Source organism: Delphinapterus leucas, chromosome 8, assembly GCF_059928025.1.
Source record: "Delphinapterus leucas isolate spDelLeu-1000000601 "Yukka" chromosome 8, BTC_Dleu_Yukka2, whole genome shotgun sequence".
In the NCBI taxonomy this organism is placed as follows: domain Eukaryota; kingdom Metazoa; phylum Chordata; class Mammalia; order Artiodactyla; family Monodontidae; genus Delphinapterus; species Delphinapterus leucas.
In genome coordinates, this window is record NC_143136.1 from 111,407,385 (window position 1) to 111,427,797 (window position 20,413).

The 20,413-nt window shown below is 43.4% G+C and overlaps 1 protein-coding gene across 9 annotated transcripts in view; it reads right to left on the reverse strand.

Annotated features, from left to right (window-relative positions):
* HERC2 (HECT and RLD domain containing E3 ubiquitin protein ligase 2) overlaps positions 1-20,413 on the reverse strand; it is a 230,830-nt gene that overhangs the window by 115,173 nt on the left and 95,244 nt on the right. For 5 of the 9 annotated variants that reach the window (XM_089916960.1, XM_089916956.1, XM_089916958.1 and 2 more), the window contains 16 exons: positions 20,239-20,366; positions 19,941-20,151; positions 17,563-17,690; positions 16,833-17,006; positions 16,620-16,756; positions 16,357-16,508; positions 15,500-15,691; positions 10,288-10,475; positions 8,984-9,176; positions 7,362-7,580; positions 5,370-5,551; positions 4,693-4,840; positions 4,416-4,612; positions 3,946-4,176; positions 2,953-3,091; positions 1,391-1,534 (listed from right to left, as the gene is read on the reverse strand). In XM_089916960.1, the coding sequence (XP_089773086.1) occupies positions 1,391-1,534; positions 2,953-3,091; positions 3,946-4,176; positions 4,416-4,612; positions 4,693-4,840; positions 5,370-5,551; positions 7,362-7,580; positions 8,984-9,176; positions 10,288-10,475; positions 15,500-15,691; positions 16,357-16,508; positions 16,620-16,756; positions 16,833-17,006; positions 17,563-17,690; positions 19,941-20,151; positions 20,239-20,366 (2,763 nt within the window). The remainder of the gene's footprint in view (positions 1-1,390; positions 1,535-2,952; positions 3,092-3,945; positions 4,177-4,415; positions 4,613-4,692; positions 4,841-5,369; positions 5,552-7,361; positions 7,581-8,983; positions 9,177-10,287; positions 10,476-15,499; positions 15,692-16,356; positions 16,509-16,619; positions 16,757-16,832; positions 17,007-17,562; positions 17,691-19,940; positions 20,152-20,238; positions 20,367-20,413) is intronic. The other 4 variants (XM_089916954.1, XM_022590514.3, XM_089916955.1 and 1 more) reach the window with 4 other exon arrangements.

Sequence of the window (20,413 nt, forward strand, 5' to 3'; positions counted from 1 at the left end):
CATATATATTTATCTTCCTCAACATCAATCCTTGTCATGACAGGCACTGCCACAGCTTTTCCAGTCAGCCTTACCTCTCATTCTGGTAGTCAGGGCACTCTACCACATGACTTCAACTGACCTCTCCAGCTTTAACCCCACAGTCCTCGATAAACCCTGAGCTCCTTACAAAGCTCAGTACCCACATACTTACTGCTTATGCCTGGGCTCCTACAGTCTCCTCCCGCGGGACGGAGACGCCTCAGTAGCCTGCACCCAGGGTCTGCCACACACTTCCGAGGCTGCTCTCCCCAGCCCTCAGCTGCCAGCATCCCCCAGATGCCTGTGAACCTGTGCTCACATGTCTTACAGCACACAGGCCCGTACCTTGGACAGAGCCATCTGTGTCCATTTTCTATCCCCACCCTCACCCCAGAGAGTAAAAAAATCATAAACAAAGACTATCTTGTTCCCCATAATATTTAACACAATGTCTTTCAATAATAGGTAATCAAAAAATATTTCATAGCTTTGGTTTTTTTCTATTCAAAGTCAGATGAACTCATTCCAGAAAGTTGAGGTAATACAGAAGAGTACACAGAAAATAAAGTCAGCTGAAATTCTGCTGTCACTATTTTGGTAAGCAGATGAATCTATGGCAAATCTACAAACAGATATACATAGCAATGAGCTTTTTTGTTTATCATTTTCAAGTTTCCATGGCATTAACATATATATATATATATCATCACTGTGAATGGCGCCATGGTACTCCACTGCATGGGTACCTCACCTAATAATGGGCATTTAGGTGTCTCCAGTTTTCATCACAAAAACAATACCAACAAAAAAGCCATAATGAGCATCTGTAAACATGTATCTCCACGCCTTTTCATGTGATAAATCCCCACAGGATGACTTGCTAATCAATGGATATACAGATACAGATATGTGTGTGTATGCATTTTGAAGTCTAAGATTTCCTCAAATGCCCATTAAATGGTTGTACCAACTTAAATTCTCACTAGCAAAGTGTTAGAGCAGTGCCACTTTACGTGCATACGAACCACCTTAGGGCCTTGTAAAAAATGCAGATCCTGATTTCTTAGCTCTGGGGTGCGGCCTGAGAGTCCACATTTCTACATGTTCCTATGTGCCATCAATGCTACTGGTCCTTGGGCCGCACTTTAAATAGTGAGGCAGCAGAGCACTGTTCTCCCTCCCTCCCCGCCAAATCCCCTCAGGCTCTATCACTTTTCATCAGTTACTAGCCAGGTTGCACATCTTCCCTGTACATGTAGAAGCCATCTGTACCTCCCCTTTTATGCACTGCCTGTTCATGTTCCTTGCCTGTTTCCTATTGGAGTATCTGCCTTTCTGACAGATTCAAAAGGGCTCCTTAAAAAGATACCTGTATGAGTAGCTGCAGCCTCCTGAACAGCTGGCTGAGACAAGATCTGCCTGAGCTGGTCCTGGTGGGAAAGCAGAGCACGGCCCGCCTTCAGAATATACAGCTTTAGCTGCTGGCACCTCAGCAGGTCCAAGTCTACTTGTCCTGTGGGGAAAAAAAAAGGACTCAGCAGGAATGGAACATGCTGCTTGGGCTCTCCCCCTCAGCAGCTGTACAGCCTTGAGGAAGGCACTGCCCTGAGGGACTCAGCTGACAATGTCAAAGCCTGTCCATAACATAGGACTTGCCTTTCCCAGTATTGTGGGTAAGCATCCTCTACCTCCCTCATGTCTTCTCCCTTTCCCGCTCCCCATGCATTACCTCGGGATGGGGCGAGTATTAGATGGTTTAACACAGTTAGAACCATGTTAGCTATTGCTAGTATAATCAATTTCCCAAATTGCTGAAATTTCAACCAGATACCTACATCACAAATAAAATACTTTCACCTTGTCTTCCCAAGACGCCTATGAGACACTTTTGTCAGATACTCACAGCATACAGTTCTCTAACTCATCAAAACCATCGCACCCTACAGAATCTTATCTAAACAAATGACTGCAGTAATGTCCACGGGCGGACTGAGGAACAGACTAGGGAAGCCACCACAAGGATGGTAGGCAGACCACAAGGAGAGCTAGACTACAGTCACAGCAGCAGCGTTCCAAAGCAGGACATGCTTTGGAGGCCATGGAAGGCAGCATGGGGACGTGGGAATGTGGGATGGGAGGACACAGGAAGAGCCAGAGGTGCCACTGGGGCACCAAGCTCGAATACCTGGCAGACAGGTTTATTCACAGTGACAGGAAACACTGGCTAAGGGACAAAGTTACTTGAATTGTTGACATGCTGTGGTTTACATGCACCTGGCCCTCTAGCCAGAGATGTGAACTGGAGATCCAGAGTTAAAGGTGTTTACCATCATAAACGCTGCAGCAGCAATTACAGGAATGGGGAAAAATGGGTGAGAAAACTCAAGAAGAGTGGGCAGAAAGATCAAGAAGTTATGGATGAAACCACAAGGATTTCCAAGGTGCAAACAACAGTCAGGGAGAAGAACTCTCAAATAATATGTGAGGGGCAATGTAAGGAAAGTCCAGTGAGCAGTGGAAGAGGAATAGTTCCAGCACGAGTGGCCTTGGTCTTCGACGGGTGGCCAGCATCCAGACACCAAGCGAGGCAGGTCCAAACACACAGGCCCTGCTAGGTACGGTTGCAAAGAGGCCAAGGGGTAAATGGGGAGGGGGAAAGAACACAGATTCCTCTTCAAAAAGTGTGTGCAGAATAACGCTGGCACCAGGAGGTAGGGAGGCCTGGGGTTCTTCAGGTGCCACCCCCGCCATGGCATCATTCTTTGCATCACACACTCTCATCTACACACCCACCGTCACTCAACCAGTGGCCATCCATCTGAACCCAAAGACTTCAGCAGTGACAGAACTTCCTCTGACAAAACAACAAACACTGTCCAAACAACACTAGTTAAGACTGTAGCTGTTTCATCATGAAGGGCATGTACTGACCTGCAAAACCCTGTTTAGGTGACTTCTTTATTTTGTGTTTTTCCAATCTGCTTCCAGCAAGGTTCACCAGCTGAGCCCAGACCGAGAGCATGGGCTCTGTGAAGGGCAAGTTGGTGACGCTGAACGCCGCAGCAGGGAGCTGGAGAGGGAGCACAGAAACCTTCAAAGTGTGTCCAACGAGAAGGACAAATGAACGTTCCGAAAGTTATCATAACTATGAGTCTTAATTCTGAAGTAACACACATGTTCATAAGTCTTTCTAGATCTGAAAATAATTTTAAAAAGACGACCCCAAAGGCAAGATAAAGGCTTACATATATAGTAAATATAACCTAAATTAATTTTTTCTTTACTGACTTGTTAAACAATAATTACATCGTGGTGGTAGTTATTAACTTCTTAGATATTTTCTATACATTTCAAATTTTCTACAACATGCATATATTCTTATAATAATCAAAAACAGCATTTTATTGAAAGATATAGGCAAATTGCACTTGGGTTATATCAAAGTAATATAAATCACTCACTTTCCCTATGGATCCCTAATTCACAGATTTAAGATGACAGTAGCTGCTACATAAGTCGTGTCACTCAACATAGTCATTAAGCATTTTCAACGTGAAAAAAAGATCATTTTTTTAAAGGAGTCATTTTTAGGTTTTTTTGAAAGTTGAGTCATTCAATAAAAAATAAATTTCATAAATTCACATTTTGAAATAAATAAAACTAACTTATACTTACACAGGACCCTCTAAATTGCTAATGCCCTTTCATGTCTTTTGAGACTAAAATAAGACACATGAACTACTAATCTATATACAACCCTGTGAGACAGGCCCTGTTAATCAAAGGGAAAAAGATAGATGGTTTTCCTTAAGTTGGGTAGCTTCCTAGAAGGTCAACCTAAACTACAAGAATCAAGTTCTTCCCAGGTCTAGTATAAAACCCCTTTGCCTCATTACCTAGTAACCCAAACACAAGTTCACCTACTGGCTTCAGCTGATTCAGTGGGCAAACGCGACACGTCCGCATGTCGGAGAACTGCACGGTGATTTTGCCCTTCGGGGTGATGCGAGTCACGGTGCCTTCTCCAAACTCATCATGCATGACTTGTCCCCCTAGTCGCAACCGACCGTCAATGCCTCCAATCACAGCCAGGACTGCCATGAGGCCCCCCACCTCAGGGGTCTCAGAGTCAGGAAAGTAGTCCTCTAACAGAGCCTAATGCAGACAGACAGCAAGCTTGTAGACGAGAGCCCAGGGGCTGCCTGTCTCCTACACACTTGCAATTAAGCCGAATTCACTTTTATGTTAGTTTCCTCAATAACATTTTCCAGTAAAAAATATTTTAAAATACATCCTTGAACAAAATACACAGCATTTAAAAAGGTAATTTGAAAGTTAAATCAGCATTCTACAGAGAAAAACTAGCAGCTGTGAAAAGGCAGTGTGGCACCCACCCCCTCTGCCGGCTTTCCCGCGCAGCCGGCGGTGACGGAGTGCAGCTGCGAGTTGATGTACTTGTTGATGAGTCCGTTCCACTGGCCCAGGGAGTGCAGGGTGCGGAGCAGCGCCACCACCTCCTCCGCCAACGTGCTGCTGTGTGTGGCAGTCAGGGAGGCCTGCGGCCGGGCCCTTCGCCTCCTCAGCGTGGATTCTGCAGGAAACACGCGAAGGAGGGCCTCATGACGCCCTGCTCGCTTACCCAGGACACCAGTAAGGGGGAGAGCTGCCCACCTCTGAGGAACGGGACATCTGAAGAGCAGGTGGTGAGCAAGCGCCCCAGGAAACCAAACAGCTTCTCCACAAGGCACTCCATGTCCCTTGCCCTTTCCGTCTTGTCCCACGACGGAAGTACTGCTTGCAGTAAATGTACAGCTAAGATCTGACACGGGCAATTGAAAACAGCGAGCATTAAAGAAAGCCACTGTCTGACAGATTAGGAGGTTTTACTTTATTTTTTGTTCCTGTAACACAATTAATCATGTGAAAATTCTAATATTCATGATTCTACAGCAAGATAATTACATCCAAGTTGATTAGTGATATGGATTATCAGAGGTTAAAAAATAAGCTACATTACACATGCAGATATTCATTTAATTAAAAAATAATTCCTTTTAGTTTAATTCTTCTCAAGACAATTATACCACAACTCCCATGAAGCAGATCAGAGCAGCTGGTAGGATTTATCACTTCACAGAAAAGCAAGTCAACTAAGGCTTAACAACTGAATCAATTTAAAATAATCAACTTCCTCAGCCTCTGAACTCTAGAAAATCTACTGCGTTAGTTCCAGTTCTTTTCTGCCCTCAGGCACCTAATGACAACGGCCAGCTCAATGCCACCTCTGATGGGGCTCCCACAGTCCCAAAACTCACGCTAAGCGGGGATCAGTCTGGCTGCACAGTTACCTGCCGCTGCAGCGAGGCGGCGGTGAAAGGCGCGTGTCCCTCCACGACCTTCGTGAGTAGCGAGATCCAGGGCGGGGAGCTGAGGGCGGCGCACATGTGCGGTGTGAGGGCGATGCTGCGCACGAAGCCCAGGGTGCACCAGCTCCTGTGCTGCTCCCGGCTCACCAGCCTGCTGGGGGAGGCTGCCAGAGCAAGACAGACCAGCTTGGTACCCCATTTCCAGAAATAAATGCCCAGTACAACTTTTAACTTACCTACATCACATTACTTTCAATAATAAGCTCCTTTCCAAATATATTACAGTTTCAATTATTCTAAGTGAGAGCAACAGGAGGACCTGCGACTTGGCTCAAGGAACACTGTACATTTTAAAAATCTCTAAGGTACACTGAGCAACTCAAACTCGCTAAGGAATTTCATCTACTTACTGTCTCTAAGCAGTAGGAAAACAATTCACAATTCAATAGCAGTTATCTGTGGGAGGACATCTGGTATAGGTTTTAAATTTCACATGTTTTAAATATCCCCCAGGAGCTTGTTTATATTTGATCTGCATCATAAATTTCCAATCCAAGTTTAAGAAGGCTACCATAGTAGAATGAGAATAAGAGGTTTTCACAGGGTTTAGTTTACCCGGCTTGACTCTGCCAAGAGCATGACCCTATCTGCTCCTCCCGGGGTCTCCACTAGCGGACACCTGGGGCTTCCGAGCCCTCCTGGCTGGCAGAGGCCCTGAGGTGGGGTCACACCACGTGACCTGCTCAGATCCCGGACCAGCTTCCTCCCCAGCTCCCACGGACCAGCCGTCCTGTTCTCCAGGCCTCCAGGGACACCACCCTTCAGACATGCTCTCTCCCATACTCAGTCACACCCACACACATGCACAAGCACTCGCACCCCAGCATGTCTCAGGTACGCACTCTCACGGCCACTCACACTCACACATACCCAATTACACACATCCACACTCAGTCTCACTCAAACTCACACTCACGTGTACACACACACGTTTGCTCCACTCACTTCCTCAACTTCTCCCCCACTTACACATACTCACATTCACATACTCAGAACACTTTTGTAGGCTGAATTGTATCCCCCAAAATTCATATTCACCCAGAACCTCAGACGTGACCTTATTTGGAAATAAACTCTTCACAGATTTAAGTAAGGTAAGGATTGAGATGACATTATACTGCATTAGGGTGAACCCCAAATCCAATGAAAGCCCTTACAAGAGGCAGAAAAGAACAGAGGAGGCATCCAAGTGAAGACGAGACAGAAACTGGAACGATATGGCCACAAGCCAAGGAACACTGGAGCTACCAAAGCTCAAAGAGAAAACGAGGGGCCCTCCCCTGGAGCGTTGGGAGGGGGCACAGGCCTGACGGCACCTTGATTTTGGACTTCTGGTATCCAGGATTCTGAGAGAATGAAGTTGTTGCTTTAACCCACTGTGAAGGGTTGAACTGTGTTCGGTCCTACTATCTCAGAATGGGACCTTATTTGGAAACAGGGCCATGGCAGATGTGATTGGTTTAGATGAGGTTAAACTAGATTAGGGTGCGTCCTTAATCCAATGTAACTGATGTCCTTATAAAAAGGGGAAATTTGGAGACACACACACACAGGGAGAATGCCATGTGAAAATGAGGGCAGAGATCTACAAGCCAAGCAATGCCAAAGATTGCCAGCAAACCATCAGAAATTAGGGGAGAGCCTGGAACAGATCCTTCCTGCCCTCACAGTCCTCAGGAGGAACTTGCCCGGCTGACACCTTGATCTTGAACTTCTAGCCTCCAGAACTGTGAATAAATAAATTCTGTTACTGAGGCTGCCAGACTGTGGTACTTTGATGTGGCAGCTCAAGCAAACTAATACATCATGTCTGTGGTAATTCGTTACAGCAGCAGCCCTATGACACTGACACACACACCCACACACCCCCACATGCACACACACACACAAACACATGACAAATCCACAGCCCACTTCTGACTCTGTGGTCCATAACTGTCCACTGCATACATGTCTTGTCTGTCGTTCCACTCTCCACCAACATTCGCAGCAGCCCACACAGAGTCTTGACGGCTTCGCTCTGCATAACTTCAGCATGGACTCCAGCAGAAAGACAAAGAGTCTGCAGTAAATTAACAGTGCTGGTAAGCATCACTGCAGTGGGGTGAATGTTCCTTTCAATTTGTTCAGCTTCTGAAAAAAAGAATCAAAATAAGGAACTACACTCCCAAATAAACTGGAAAATGTCCCTGCATGTAACTTAAGGGATTTAATATCACATTCTTCTTTTCTTACTGTGGAAAGGGAAGCAGTTCTTTGCAATTAAAGACGGAATTCAGGATGCACAAGTGCTCACCCTAATCAGCTCTGGCCCCACCTTACTCAAAGGAAACAAGCCTTTTAAATTACAGTTAAATTTTTTAAAGTAATCTCAGCATACAGCTCAGAAGCACTAAAATGATTTCAAGGATCCAACTTATCAAATGTCAAAAGCCGGCTGCTGATGAGTTGGCTATGCCCCGACGAAGATGAGGTGGCCGCCTCCAAGGAGGCGGAGCCTGGTGCTCACACGCCCAGGCCATCGGCCTCTGGATGAGGAAGACACAACTGGGCCACCTCTCTGTCACTTGGCCTGCCCTGCTCAGGGCCCAACTTCACAAGCGAAGCCCCCAGGCAGAGAGCTGGGAGGAGGGACACCTGGCCTGGACACTGTCAGATACAGTGATAACAAACCAGCACCAACTATCTAGGCAGGGCCACAGCTGGGAGGAGGGACACCTGGCCTGGACACTGTCAGATACAGTGATAACAAACCAGCACCAACTATCTAGGCAGGGCCACACAGCTTCCCGCACACTACTCCTAATATGCCGAAGACAGGGGTCATCCATTTATAACTGACATGCATGGAGCAGCCTGCACATGCGATGGGCACAGAACACAGCCTCTGCCACCTTCCACGCCACCCCTTCTCTAGCGAGCTCAGCCTCTTGGGTCTCCTCTCCTAACCGTAAGAGTGACCTTGGGAGCCTGCCATGCTATGCATACAGCAGACACCTGAGCCCCAAGAATCAGTGCCAGCCTCCTAGACAGTCTCGCCAAGATCGGCATCCCGGGGTCTTTCAGATGCGTCTCAAAAAATGTCATGGAGCCCTCCTCCCACAGCCTTACCTCTCCTTACAGGGTTAACTTCCTGAGGTCACTCTAAGTTCTCACCCTCACTTTCTCTAAGGCAGTAAAGTACTGACTAACTCCACATTATGTGCCACATTCTGAGGGAAGGGCCTCGGGGGGGAAGGTGAAAGAAGGAAGAACACATGCTCAGGGCACGGTGAGGCAATGCCCGCAACTCCAGGAACAGGCTCAGGGACACCAGGAGGCCCACCAGGGGAGAGGACACAGCAAGCCCCCCACTGCCTCACCCCGCCGCCCCCCACTGTCTCCGAGGCGAAACGGGGAGTCAAGTCCCTCAGAAATCACCCGGGGCCTGTCAACTAGACCTTCCGGGAAAGCCTGACCTACAGAGCACCTCTCTCACTCCCAGATGAAAGGACGGGCAGCCAACACACAGCTTGCCAGGTCCCCCGGGCACCCACCGGAGTCATCCTCCGTGTCCGAGTCGTCTGCCGAGGGCTGCGTAGAGGCCGGAAGCTCCGCCAACTTCAGGTCGTACTTCCCCTCCTTCCCCATCCTGTAAGAGTTGGTGCTGCCTGTGTCCCACTGGACCCTGATCCAGCCATCCTCTCCAAGTTCACCAATCACGCGGCCGAGGCCAGGAGGAGGCCCGTCCTGAGGAAGCCAAAGCAGAGACGGGTTAAAGGTGTGCGGGCCTGTCTGTCACAGGAACACTGCCTGTGAAGGTGGCTGCAGCAATGGACACAGCCCCCGAGTCCACAGGGGGCTCCAAACCCACCTACATGCCCAGCTCACATCATCACTGTAAAGTGAACACCAGCACGAACCTGCTCGCATGCCTTTACCAAAGAGGTGAGCGGGGAAAGCACCACCTCAATTAGCATGCTCTCTAAGCCAGTGCAGAGACCAGACTTCCCAGCCTGGTCCTGCCACTCTGCTCCTTGGCCCCTCAACCCCTCCTGGGGCTTCACAAGGTTAGGAACCTCCAACAAGCACCAGTATCTCCTCGTTGCCTCTCGTTCTTCAGTTTTCCCCCAGATCTTAGAGTGAACCTCTACCTCTCATTTCTATGAGGAGAAGCTGTTTTTAGGATGCTGCTAGCTGTTCCAGTCACTCTGATCTCTGAGATGATTCTCAGGAGGCATGTGCTTAAGAGTGAGGCTGAGAAAACCTGGACATGACAAGAACGCTCCACGTCACAGAAGGGCGAGCGCTGTCCTCAGCTAGTGGCTCCAGCACCGGCGCAGAGCCCAGCCCCTGACCTCTACTTGGGGCGACCTGACAGAGACACAGGAGCAAAGTGCTGGGGGAGAAGTGGAAAGATGGGCACCACCCAAGCAGGTGCTTGTAGCCACTGGGTCAGCACGCCTTACCGGCACACGGCCATGAGCTCACAGAGGCAGTGTCAGAGCTTTCCCGACATGATTATTCAGGTGAGGATTACCCTCTCCTGCCCCCTCTCACACTTGTTCTGGGCTGCACCTCAAGTCGCGCCTATGCCAGGAGTTTCCTGAAAAGAGTCGCCACTCCTCATAGACTTGATCCTGTTCAAGGGCCCTAAAGCAGGCCACCGCTACTCTCTACTGGTTTTGAGATTCTATTCACCTGCCCGGAAATCAACGACTACATCACCTGTCAATCACACGTGTCCTTGAATGAGGTAGGTATTTATTCCAGTTTCCACCTACTCACAGCATGCAAGTCAGGATGTGCAGAAGGTGACTAACGTATATGGCTAATGTGTTTAAGTCAAATCTCTAAGTACCTGATCACCCCATTTCCAGTCCACGCCTCTCATGACCCTGGTTCCAATCTTCATCATGGCGGCCAGCTCTGGCCCTGAAACTGGGAGCTGTACCGGGGCTGTTTCTTTCCGTGTCTCTTCCAAAACTGTGGCAGAAGCTCCTCGGGCGGAAGAGTTCATATCTTCTTCAGCATTATCACAACTAGGGCCTATCAGAGCATCAAAAACAGCAGATGAGCCAATAAGTAGTTACAATTTCCTAATCTTGATATATGTTTTTTTTTACGTGTTACATATTAATGAAGATAATAATTTTAAAGAATCCGTAGTATATTTTTCTACCTACACAACAAATACCATGAAAAATTTACTGATGAGAACTAAAATTTTTAAAAAGGTTAAGTGGAGGACAAAATATATAAATATGTATCAGAAGATGTAAAAGATATAAAAATTCTCAGGAAAGACATTTACTCTATTTCTAGGAGTTATGCCCCACTCCAAAAAACAAAATGATTTTAAGTTATTAGAGAGACACTCATCACTCATATTTTTATTAGAACAGAAAAACAAAAATTAACCACCTAAATGTTTAACCGTGTGAGAAATTAACAAACGTTAATTATGGTACTGTAAAGAAAAGAGCTGACAGAGCAGGCCTGATACTGCTGTCCCTAGACAGCCTGTTTGCAAGTCAGCCATCAGCTGGCCTCTGGGAACCTGGATTTCGTGAGGGCTCCCACCATCCCCTCACTGCCAAGAATGCATCCCTGTGCCTAAACTGTTTGCACAAACAACATGGTCTCTGCTGAAACCTGCTTCCTTCTGGGGGGCCTGAAACTTACTCAAGTGCCAGGCAGAGATGCCTGCATGACCTGCCCCAGTGAAAGCACAGGGCACGAGTCTCCACACTTTGCATGTGAAGACAACACTTCACATGTGTGGTCACAACTCTTTGCTGGGGGAACTAAGTGTACCCTGTGGGTCTCCACTGGGAGAGGACTTGTTTCTCCCAGACTTTGCCCATATGCCATCGTTGATTTTGCTTTCTATTCTTTCACTGTAATAAACTTTAGCCCTAAGTATGACTATATCTGGAGTATTGTGAGGCCTGCTAGCAAATCATTAAAACTGGGGGTGGTCTTGGGGACCCTGACACAGGGATGACAGCAATGGGATTCTCTAGAACAACCCTGAGTCACTGAGATATTGCAAAAGCATTGTTCGGTACAAGGAAGAATGAAGGGATGGGACATGATGAATATTTGGTCCCTGGTGGCCATGCAACCACCCATAGTATAAAACAGAAGCTGACCTGTCAGCTGTGAGAAATAAAATTTACCAATGTATTTGAAAACAGTAAATTCAACCCCAGCAGCCAGCTTGCTTGGACTGAGGGAGGGGAAAGCACATCCCTGGTAACCCTGTGGGCTTTGTTCTGTCTCCACGTAAGAGGAAAAGTGCCCCAAACATTCCCAAAAATGGGCTTGGGTGGGTTAAAAATGTAAAGTTTGTGTTCCACTCTCCTCCAAGAGGGAGAAAAAAAGGTTATTCAATTCCCAGGTCTGGAGTAAAAGCTTTAGATAAACTGGAGGGAAAATAGTCTTTTCTTCAGCCTGGCAGTGCCTCTGTGAGGCCCCAGAAGGGGCAGGGGCTGCATTCCATCTGGGATCTCCCCTGGCAGCTGTAATGTTAACCCTCTAAATGCTGAATTTGCTGCTGTTTTACATTTTGCAATAAGAAAAAAAGGAGAATCTTTCTTTAAGTGGCTTTGTATTTTGTGGCTATTGTATGTAGAAGTATACATAAAAATTAATATAAAACATATGCTTATAATTTCTTGTATGAAAGAGAAATCACCTTGATCAGAGAAAGCAACAAAGATAGATATGTATTCATTGGACACAACTCCCTGGCTTTTTGCAGCCAGTAGTCAGATTGGAATTTAAACTCTTGAGTACTGTTAACAGAGGAAGCCCCCATAATTAATGATTTGTGCTATGATTTTTACCTACTGGAGTCTCTGGAAAAAAGGGAGACAACAGAAAAAGAAAGGCAATTTCTAGATGGAAATACACTTTCAAGATTTTTAAAAACAATTTTTAGTTGCTAATGAGGTCTGCAGAAATCAGATGTTGACTGACAGTATGGTGTATATTTCTGAATGGGTCGTGTGGGCACAAAGACTGACAAAATCAAAGAGCTTAGGAAAGCCTTGCTCTTTCATTTGGACTTGGAATACTGGCCCTGTAGTATCTCAAAATTTCAGGCAAAGAACAACATTATAAACCAATCAGATCTAACAGACATGTAGAGATATTCTACACAAAAAGAGCAGAAGACACACTCTTCTCAAGGACAAAGAGAACAACACCCTCCAGGAGAAGCAGTATGTTAGGCCACAACACAAGTCTCAATAAATTGAAATAGGGGCTTCCCTGGTGGCGCAGTGGCTGAGAGTCCGCCTGCCGATGCAGGGGACACGGGTTCGTGCCCCGGTCCGGGAAGCTCCCACATGCCGCGGAGCGGTTGGGCCCGTGAGCCATGGCCACTGAGCCTGCGCGTCCAGAGCCTGTGCTCCACAACGGGGGAGGCCACAACAGTGAGAGGCCCGCGTACCGCAAAAAGAAAAAAAAATAAAATAAAATAAATTGAAATAAGTAAAACCATATAAATTATCTTCTCAGACCACAATGGAATGAAACTAGGAATTAACAACAGAAGGAAAACTGGAAAATTCACAAATATGTGGAAATTAAATAACACACACTTAAACAACCAGCCAAAGAAACAAAAATCACAAGAGAAATTAATGCTTTGAGACAAATGAAAACAAAAAAACAACATACCAAAGCTTATGAGATGCAGCAAAATCAGTGCTAAGGGGGAAATTTAAATCTATAAATGCACACAGTAAAAAAAGAAGATCTCAAATCAATAACTTAACTACACCTGGAGGAATTGGAAAAACAAGAACAAAGTAAACCCAAAGTTAGAAAGAAGGAAATAATAAAGATTAGAGCAGAGATAAATAGAAAATAGAAAAACAACAGAATCAACAAAACCAAAAGTTGTTTTTTTGAAAAATGTCATCAATAAAATTGACAAACTTTTAGGTAGATTAACTAAAAAAAAAAAAAAAAAGAGAAGATGCAAATCACTAAAACCAGAAAGAAAAAGTGGGGACATTGCTACTGATCCTATAGAAATAAAGAGAATTATGACCACACTGTGAACAACTGTACACCAATAAATTAGCTAACCTAGATGAAATGGATAAATTCCTAAAAACATAGAAATTACCTGCCTCAAGAACAAATAGAAAATGTGAATAGACCTAAAACAAGTGAAGAGTTGAATCAGTAACCAAAAAACTCTCAACAACAACAAAAACCCAGGGCAAGATGGCTTAACTGATGAATTCTACCAAACGTTTAAAAAAGAACTAACATCAGTTCTCTAACCCTTTCAAAGACAGAATAGGAGGAAGCTACTTCCTAACTCACTCTATGAGTTACCAGCATTACCCTGATAACAATAAAACTATAAAATACCGCTCAAAGAAACGAAAGAAGACCTAAATAAATATAAAGCTATCTCATATTTATGGAACGAAAGACTTAATATTGTGAAGATGGCAGTACTCCCCAACAGGATCTACAGATTCAATACAATCCCTACAAAACCCCAATGGCCTTTTTTGCAGACATGGGAAAGCCAGACCTGAAAGTCATATGGAAATGCAAGGGACCCAAAGTAATCTTGAGAAAGAAAAACAAAGTTGAAGGACTTATCGATTTCAAAGCTTACCACAAAGCTACAGTGTTCAAAACAGTGTGGGACTGGCATTAATGACAGACACAGAGACCAACAGAGCAGAACTGAGAGTCTAGAAACAAACTTAAGTATCTATAGTCAAATGATTTTTGACAAGGGTGCTAAGAACTTGAGAAAAGAAGAGTCTTTCCAACAGATGATACTGGAACAACTGGATAACCAAAAGAAATAAAATGAACCCTTACCCCACACCATATTAAGAAACTACCTTAAAATGGATCAAAGATCTAAATATAAAACTTAAGGAAGAAAACATAATGGGTAATCCTCTTGACCTTGGATTTGGCAATGATTTCTTAAACATGAAATCAAAAGCACAAGCAACAAAAGAATAACAGATAAATTAGACTTAATCAAATTTTAAAATTTCTGGGCACCAAAGAAAAACAAAACCCAGACTGGGAAAAAAATGTCTTCAAATCACATAACTGATAACAATCTAGTATCCAGAATATGTAAAGGACCCAGACAACTCAAAACACAAACAACCCAATTTTAAAATGGGCAAAGGACGTGAACAGACGTTTCTCCTAGATATACAACAAGCACAGGTAAAGAGGCTCAACATCATTCAACATTAGTGAAGTGTAAAACAAACCACAATGAAATACCACTTCACGCCAAGTAGGGTAGCCTTAATTCAAAAAAAAAAAAAAAACCAGAAAATAACTAGTGTTGGCAAGGACACGGAGAAACTGAAACTCCTGGCCCATTGCTGGTGGGAATGTAAAATGGTATAGTGCTGTGGAATAGTTTGACAGTTCCTGAGCAAGCTGAACATAGGATTACCATATGACCCTGCAATTCCACTCCTAAGTATATGACAAAAGGACTGGTAACAGGTGTGCAAACAAAAACTTGTACACAAATGTTCCTAGCAGCACCACTCACCATGGCCAAAAGGCAGATACAAGCCAATGTCCATCAATGGATGAATGGATAAATAAAACACAGTATATTCATATAACAGTTTTCAGCCATAGAAAGAAATGAAGTACTGATACATGCTAAATGAAATAAGCCAGATACAAAAGGCTAAAATTGTATGATTTCATTTGTATGAAATATCCAGAAGGAGCAAGTCCATAGAGACAGAAAGCAGACTTTTTGTTGCCAACAGCTGGGGGAGTGGGAATTCAGGAGTCACTGCTAAATGGATATGGGTTTGCATTTGGCGTGATGAAAAGTTATGGAACTAGATAGTATTAAGGCTTGCACAACACTGTGGATGTGCTTACTGATGACAATGAGTTATAAACTTAAAAGTACTTAGAAAAGTAAATTTTATGTTATTTGTATTTTACCACAATAAAAAAAAAAGTTTATAAAAAGAGAGAGAGAGATCAAGGCAAAACCGTGGCATTTTCACAAAGGACTTAGGGCGATGCCAACCCACCGATGAGCCGAAGTGCTGTCTGTGTGAGAGCGAGCATGCCGGAGTTCAGCAGGAGGCTCAGGTTGTGGGCACCGTGCTGCAGGGTGAGCGTGCTGAGCATTACCAGGAGAAAGCGTGCTTGTGGGGTTGTCCCCAGGCTGGGTCCCGACGGGTTCTCATTTGTGATGGTTTGCAGGGGGACAGGCTGGATACCTAAAAAGCATTGGCACCTACATAAATTTCTTGTACGTGGATACAAGAACATACATGATGAAGAAAGCATTAACAATTTTTTTTATAAGTCTGTCTTTTTCATCAGATATCCATAGAGTGTGGACATCGGGCAGCTCTGTATTGCTTTGCAATAATCATACCACCATCACTCCACATACAGCTATCTTCATCTGTCTACAAAACGTATCACACTGCTCTTCTAAATATCCCTGGTGGCTTACTCATTTCATGTCAAATGTAAGAGGGATATTTCACTTCTCTTCCACAAAACCAATCCTACCACTTCTTTGTAGATGCTCAAACTGTCCAGGAAATTATGTATTAATATAGGATACACATTCTAGGATAGATTGTGTAAGTGATACACATGAAAATGTTAAAATGCAAAAGCTTTATATTAGGATACTACAAGATTGTATCTTCTGCCAAATTTTGAAAGTTTTGTTTAGAATTTGAGAAAACTTAAAGCAGCTTAGATTATCATTCTAATGCACAAAGTTATTAAAGTCTTCAAAGCAATAATAAGAATTTGCAAGTTTCCAGAATATATAATAAAGAGCCAAACTATGAAATAATGCTGATGTGATCATTGACATCAACAGCAATTTTAATACAGCCTTTTAACTGTCAGATTTTTAACTCACCAAGTTCTTTAAACTTGTTATTTGCATCCATCAAAACATTTCGAATATTCTGAACAGCCCAAGCATACAGCTTGCCAAAAGTTACTTCAAGCAGCATCCGATTAAAAGGTGGGATCAAATCAACATCCTTTAAACAATCAGTAAGGGGTTCCCTTTCAAACAAAGATGAAGAATTTTACTCAGAATACTGCCAGGCTTCAATAAAACAATGCTTTGTTGTCACAGCTTCCCTTAATTAAGAAAAAAATATTATAAAGTCTTACCCTATATCAATCCCCTCTGGAATAAGTCTTTGCCATCCACAGAACATAGCATACTGCACAGACGGAAGTAAGAAATTTTTGGCTGCCAGTTTTAAAATTGTATCTATCCCTTCCAGGCGAACCTCTGCTCTCTCCAACTGCAAAACATCAATGCATACCGTTAAGTGTTTATGTATTATCCAATACAGAGAAGAATGTTCTTAGCAAATTTACCTGTTTTAGTAGGCACTTTCTCATTTTTTCCACATCCACTGGCTCTTCTTTAAGGGCAAATTCAGCAATAGTACTGAGGAGTGCAGACTGAGGATACAGACCCTGAACATTCTGCTTCAACCATTTGTATTTGTGAACACCTGTAACTGTACTCAACAGTGGCTGCCATTTATCCTGACAAAGGAAAACCATTTTCACCATTAGTTAACCCTATTCATACTAACATGTGCTCTAAAACAGTTACTTGAAGAAAATATAAATAAATGCCACTAGGTTTAAACTGGTAAAATATTTTAAATTTAGTAATTAATTTATGATAAAAACAACTACATCATAAATAGGCTTATAAGTGAATTTATAATCTGTATGCTTACATACTTTGGAATCAGCTAACCTGACATGCAAAGTTAAATTATCATCCATATTAATAGCTTCTGGAACAAAGGATACATTCAATGAATGAGTGAATAAATGAATGAAGAAAATGGTGAACAAATAATGATACAATATACTAATAAAAGTAAAAGGAAACACTTCTCCAGCTATCAATTTGACCAGGGCACCATAAGTCAAGTGCATTAAGCATCACTGGGTCACAGTTACTCATACTTTTAATAACCACCAAACTCTCTACTGTATATTCAAAAACAAAGCGACAATATTTGTGGATTCCCTTGCAGTATGATGTGCTTCTACACAGCCAGTCTTAGAACCACACAAAATACTTCACCTTGGGTGATTTAACTGTAATGGGTCTTTTGTCCACATTTATAGGACTGTGAGGCAAGATGCAAGCTTCTTCACTCTCTCCGTTTCCAATTTTTTCTTCATCATCAGTAGAGTCTGGCTTCTTAGGAACTATGTTTAAAAACATCATTCATTATAACAAACATTAAATATGATTTTAAATTAAGAAATGTTTAAATTTGCATGAAGGTAAAGGATATATTTTATTCACAGAAACACATAAATATCATTGTCAAGTGCTCAAATTACAAAAGTAAAAACTATCATAATTATTCTCACATGACATCTAGTAATAACACTTTGCCACTCCATGTCAGGGATAGAAAGACAGTGGCAGTGTTACGATGGAGGGAAGCCCTAAAGAAGGGGAAGCCCAGGGGTTGGCAAACTTTTTCATAAAGGGCCAGACAGTGAATATTTTAGCCTTTGCAAGCTATTTCAGTCTACTGCAAATACTCTACTGTTGCAGCATGAAAACTGGCAAACTTTATTTATGAATGCTGTCATTTAAACTTCATATAATCTTCATGAATCATAGTCTTCTTTTGAGTTTTTAAAAAATAATTTAAAAATGCAAAACCCAGCCTTAGCTCATGGGCGATACATAGCAAGTGGTAGGCTGCATTTGTCCCCAGACCCTAGTTTGCCCACCCTGGACTAGTGCATTGGTTCTGTCACCAGTGTGCAACTGAATCAATTAGATGCCTCTGACTACGTTAGTCTTTTTAATCAGAGAAATTTCTATTGAATTTGCAATGTGATATGTGGTGTTGCTTCCGTACTTTTGGTCCTCTTCAAGGTTTTCAGTCTCATTCTTCTCAATATATAATATAAATAACCAGCAACACAATAATAAACATAGGCAATAAAACATTAGCACAGCAGGTCTGGGCTGCTCAAACCCTGCAAATTCCCAAGAAAGGCCTGTCCCGTCAGCACTGGCTCTTCACCAGCTCCTGCGAACTGAGCTCTGAAACCTTGGTATGTTCTGCCTGAGAAGAGTGTGTCTGAGGCACAGGACCACCTTTACCGGTGTAACCAGACAGCTTGTGACTTACGGCAACTGCCTGTGTCTACTCTGGATGGAGTCTGGGCAGCTGAGAGCAATCACGCAGGCCCCACATGGCCACGTGACTGACTCCCAACAACAACCCTGGACACCAAGGTTCAGGTGAGCATCCCTGACTGACAGTCCTTCACACGTGTCACATGTCACTGCTGAGAGAACCAAGCACGACCCTGTGTGATTCACTGGAGGGAACACTGGAAGCCCAGGCCCGGTTTCCTTTGGAATTCCCTCCATGCACCTCTCCTTTTGCTAATTTTTATCTGTACCCTTTCACAGTAATAACTAAGAGTATAATAGTTCTTCTGAGTCCTGTGGAGCCCTACCAGTAAATCATCAAACTTAGCACAGCACCAGGAATATTAATTATTTCTATGTTACAATTAAGTATATAAACCCACAACATCAAGAAATTTTAAGCGGTGACAGTGTGAGCTCAGAGACCAGGGAGGCAATGGCCACACGGGGATGGGGTCACCCTCCCTCACACTGAGATGGCAGTCTCTGAGTTTCCTGGCTACCTGGGTTAAAGGGATCTCAGAAGTGTTCCTGCCATATCTCCTGATTCAGAGCATCTCCAGGATCCAGATAAGCTGTGGTTTAAGCTCAGGAACAATCAATTCAGGATGGCGTCTACAATAAGTTAGTCTTTCATGGCATTGTTTGTAATGTCCATCTAAAACTCAGTAATTAATATTGCTTAATAAGCTAATCTGGGAATAAATCAATATAATTCATAAGAATATAATCAGATATTTTGGTAGACTTGCTTATAACCACAAGTGACCAAATTAGAAAGTATGTATTTTCACTCAAAGTTTGGTTAATACAAAAACTCTTTTCCATATCGCTACACAGTTGCTTCCTGAAAATATCAGTAACTCTTTTGTTTCCTTTTATAACAATCTTCCATGTTTCAGAATACTCAATATTGCCAAAGAAAAACATTTCTTCACAAGAATGGCAAGATTTGTTGAAAGATTAAACGTTCCCATATATCTCATTACCAGGACAAGTGATTAAAAAAACACTTCCTTTTCCCCATCAATTTAATAAAGTTTATAGTATTTTCAGCATCAATTTACTAGTTACCAAATGATAACACACTCAATCCCAAAGTTGCATCATCATCTGATATCTTGGAAAAATAAGCAGGATTTGTACACTTAACCCTAAATACACATAACAAACATTATGGCACTTGTGAAAATGCTACAATAGGTGAGCAGCAGCCCACAGCCTCACTGCAACCACAGACACCTATACGGGGACACACTCTGAAAGAATCCTCCTACCTTTTACCTTCTTACCTCTCTTCTTCCTTCGTTCTCGAATTATCTTCTGAGCTATCCTCCTCCAACGGGGCAAAGAACTTAGCAGTTTAAACTTGGACATTATAGAGAGGTCATTACAAACTGCAGGTCTCAGTTCATTAAAGAGGAACCTCAAACGTTCAATGACTGGGGCACAGACCTCCTTGTAAGAACGGCCCTGTTCTTGATGTGTCTACAAAGTTAAATATGAAAGAACAACTTAACAACAAATACTTGGCCAACTGTCCAGAAGCACAGAAGAAATAAAATCGAAATTTACCTTAATGAGTGAGCATTTTGCTTGGTAGACAACTCTACAAACATCCACCACTGATTTAGGCAACGTTCTGTGCTTTACTTGCTCAATACCAAGTGTACCTGCATAAACTAAAGATAATGCCACGTGACCTGTAAAAGATATTTAAAAGAAAGGGCAGGGTAGGAATGAATGTGTA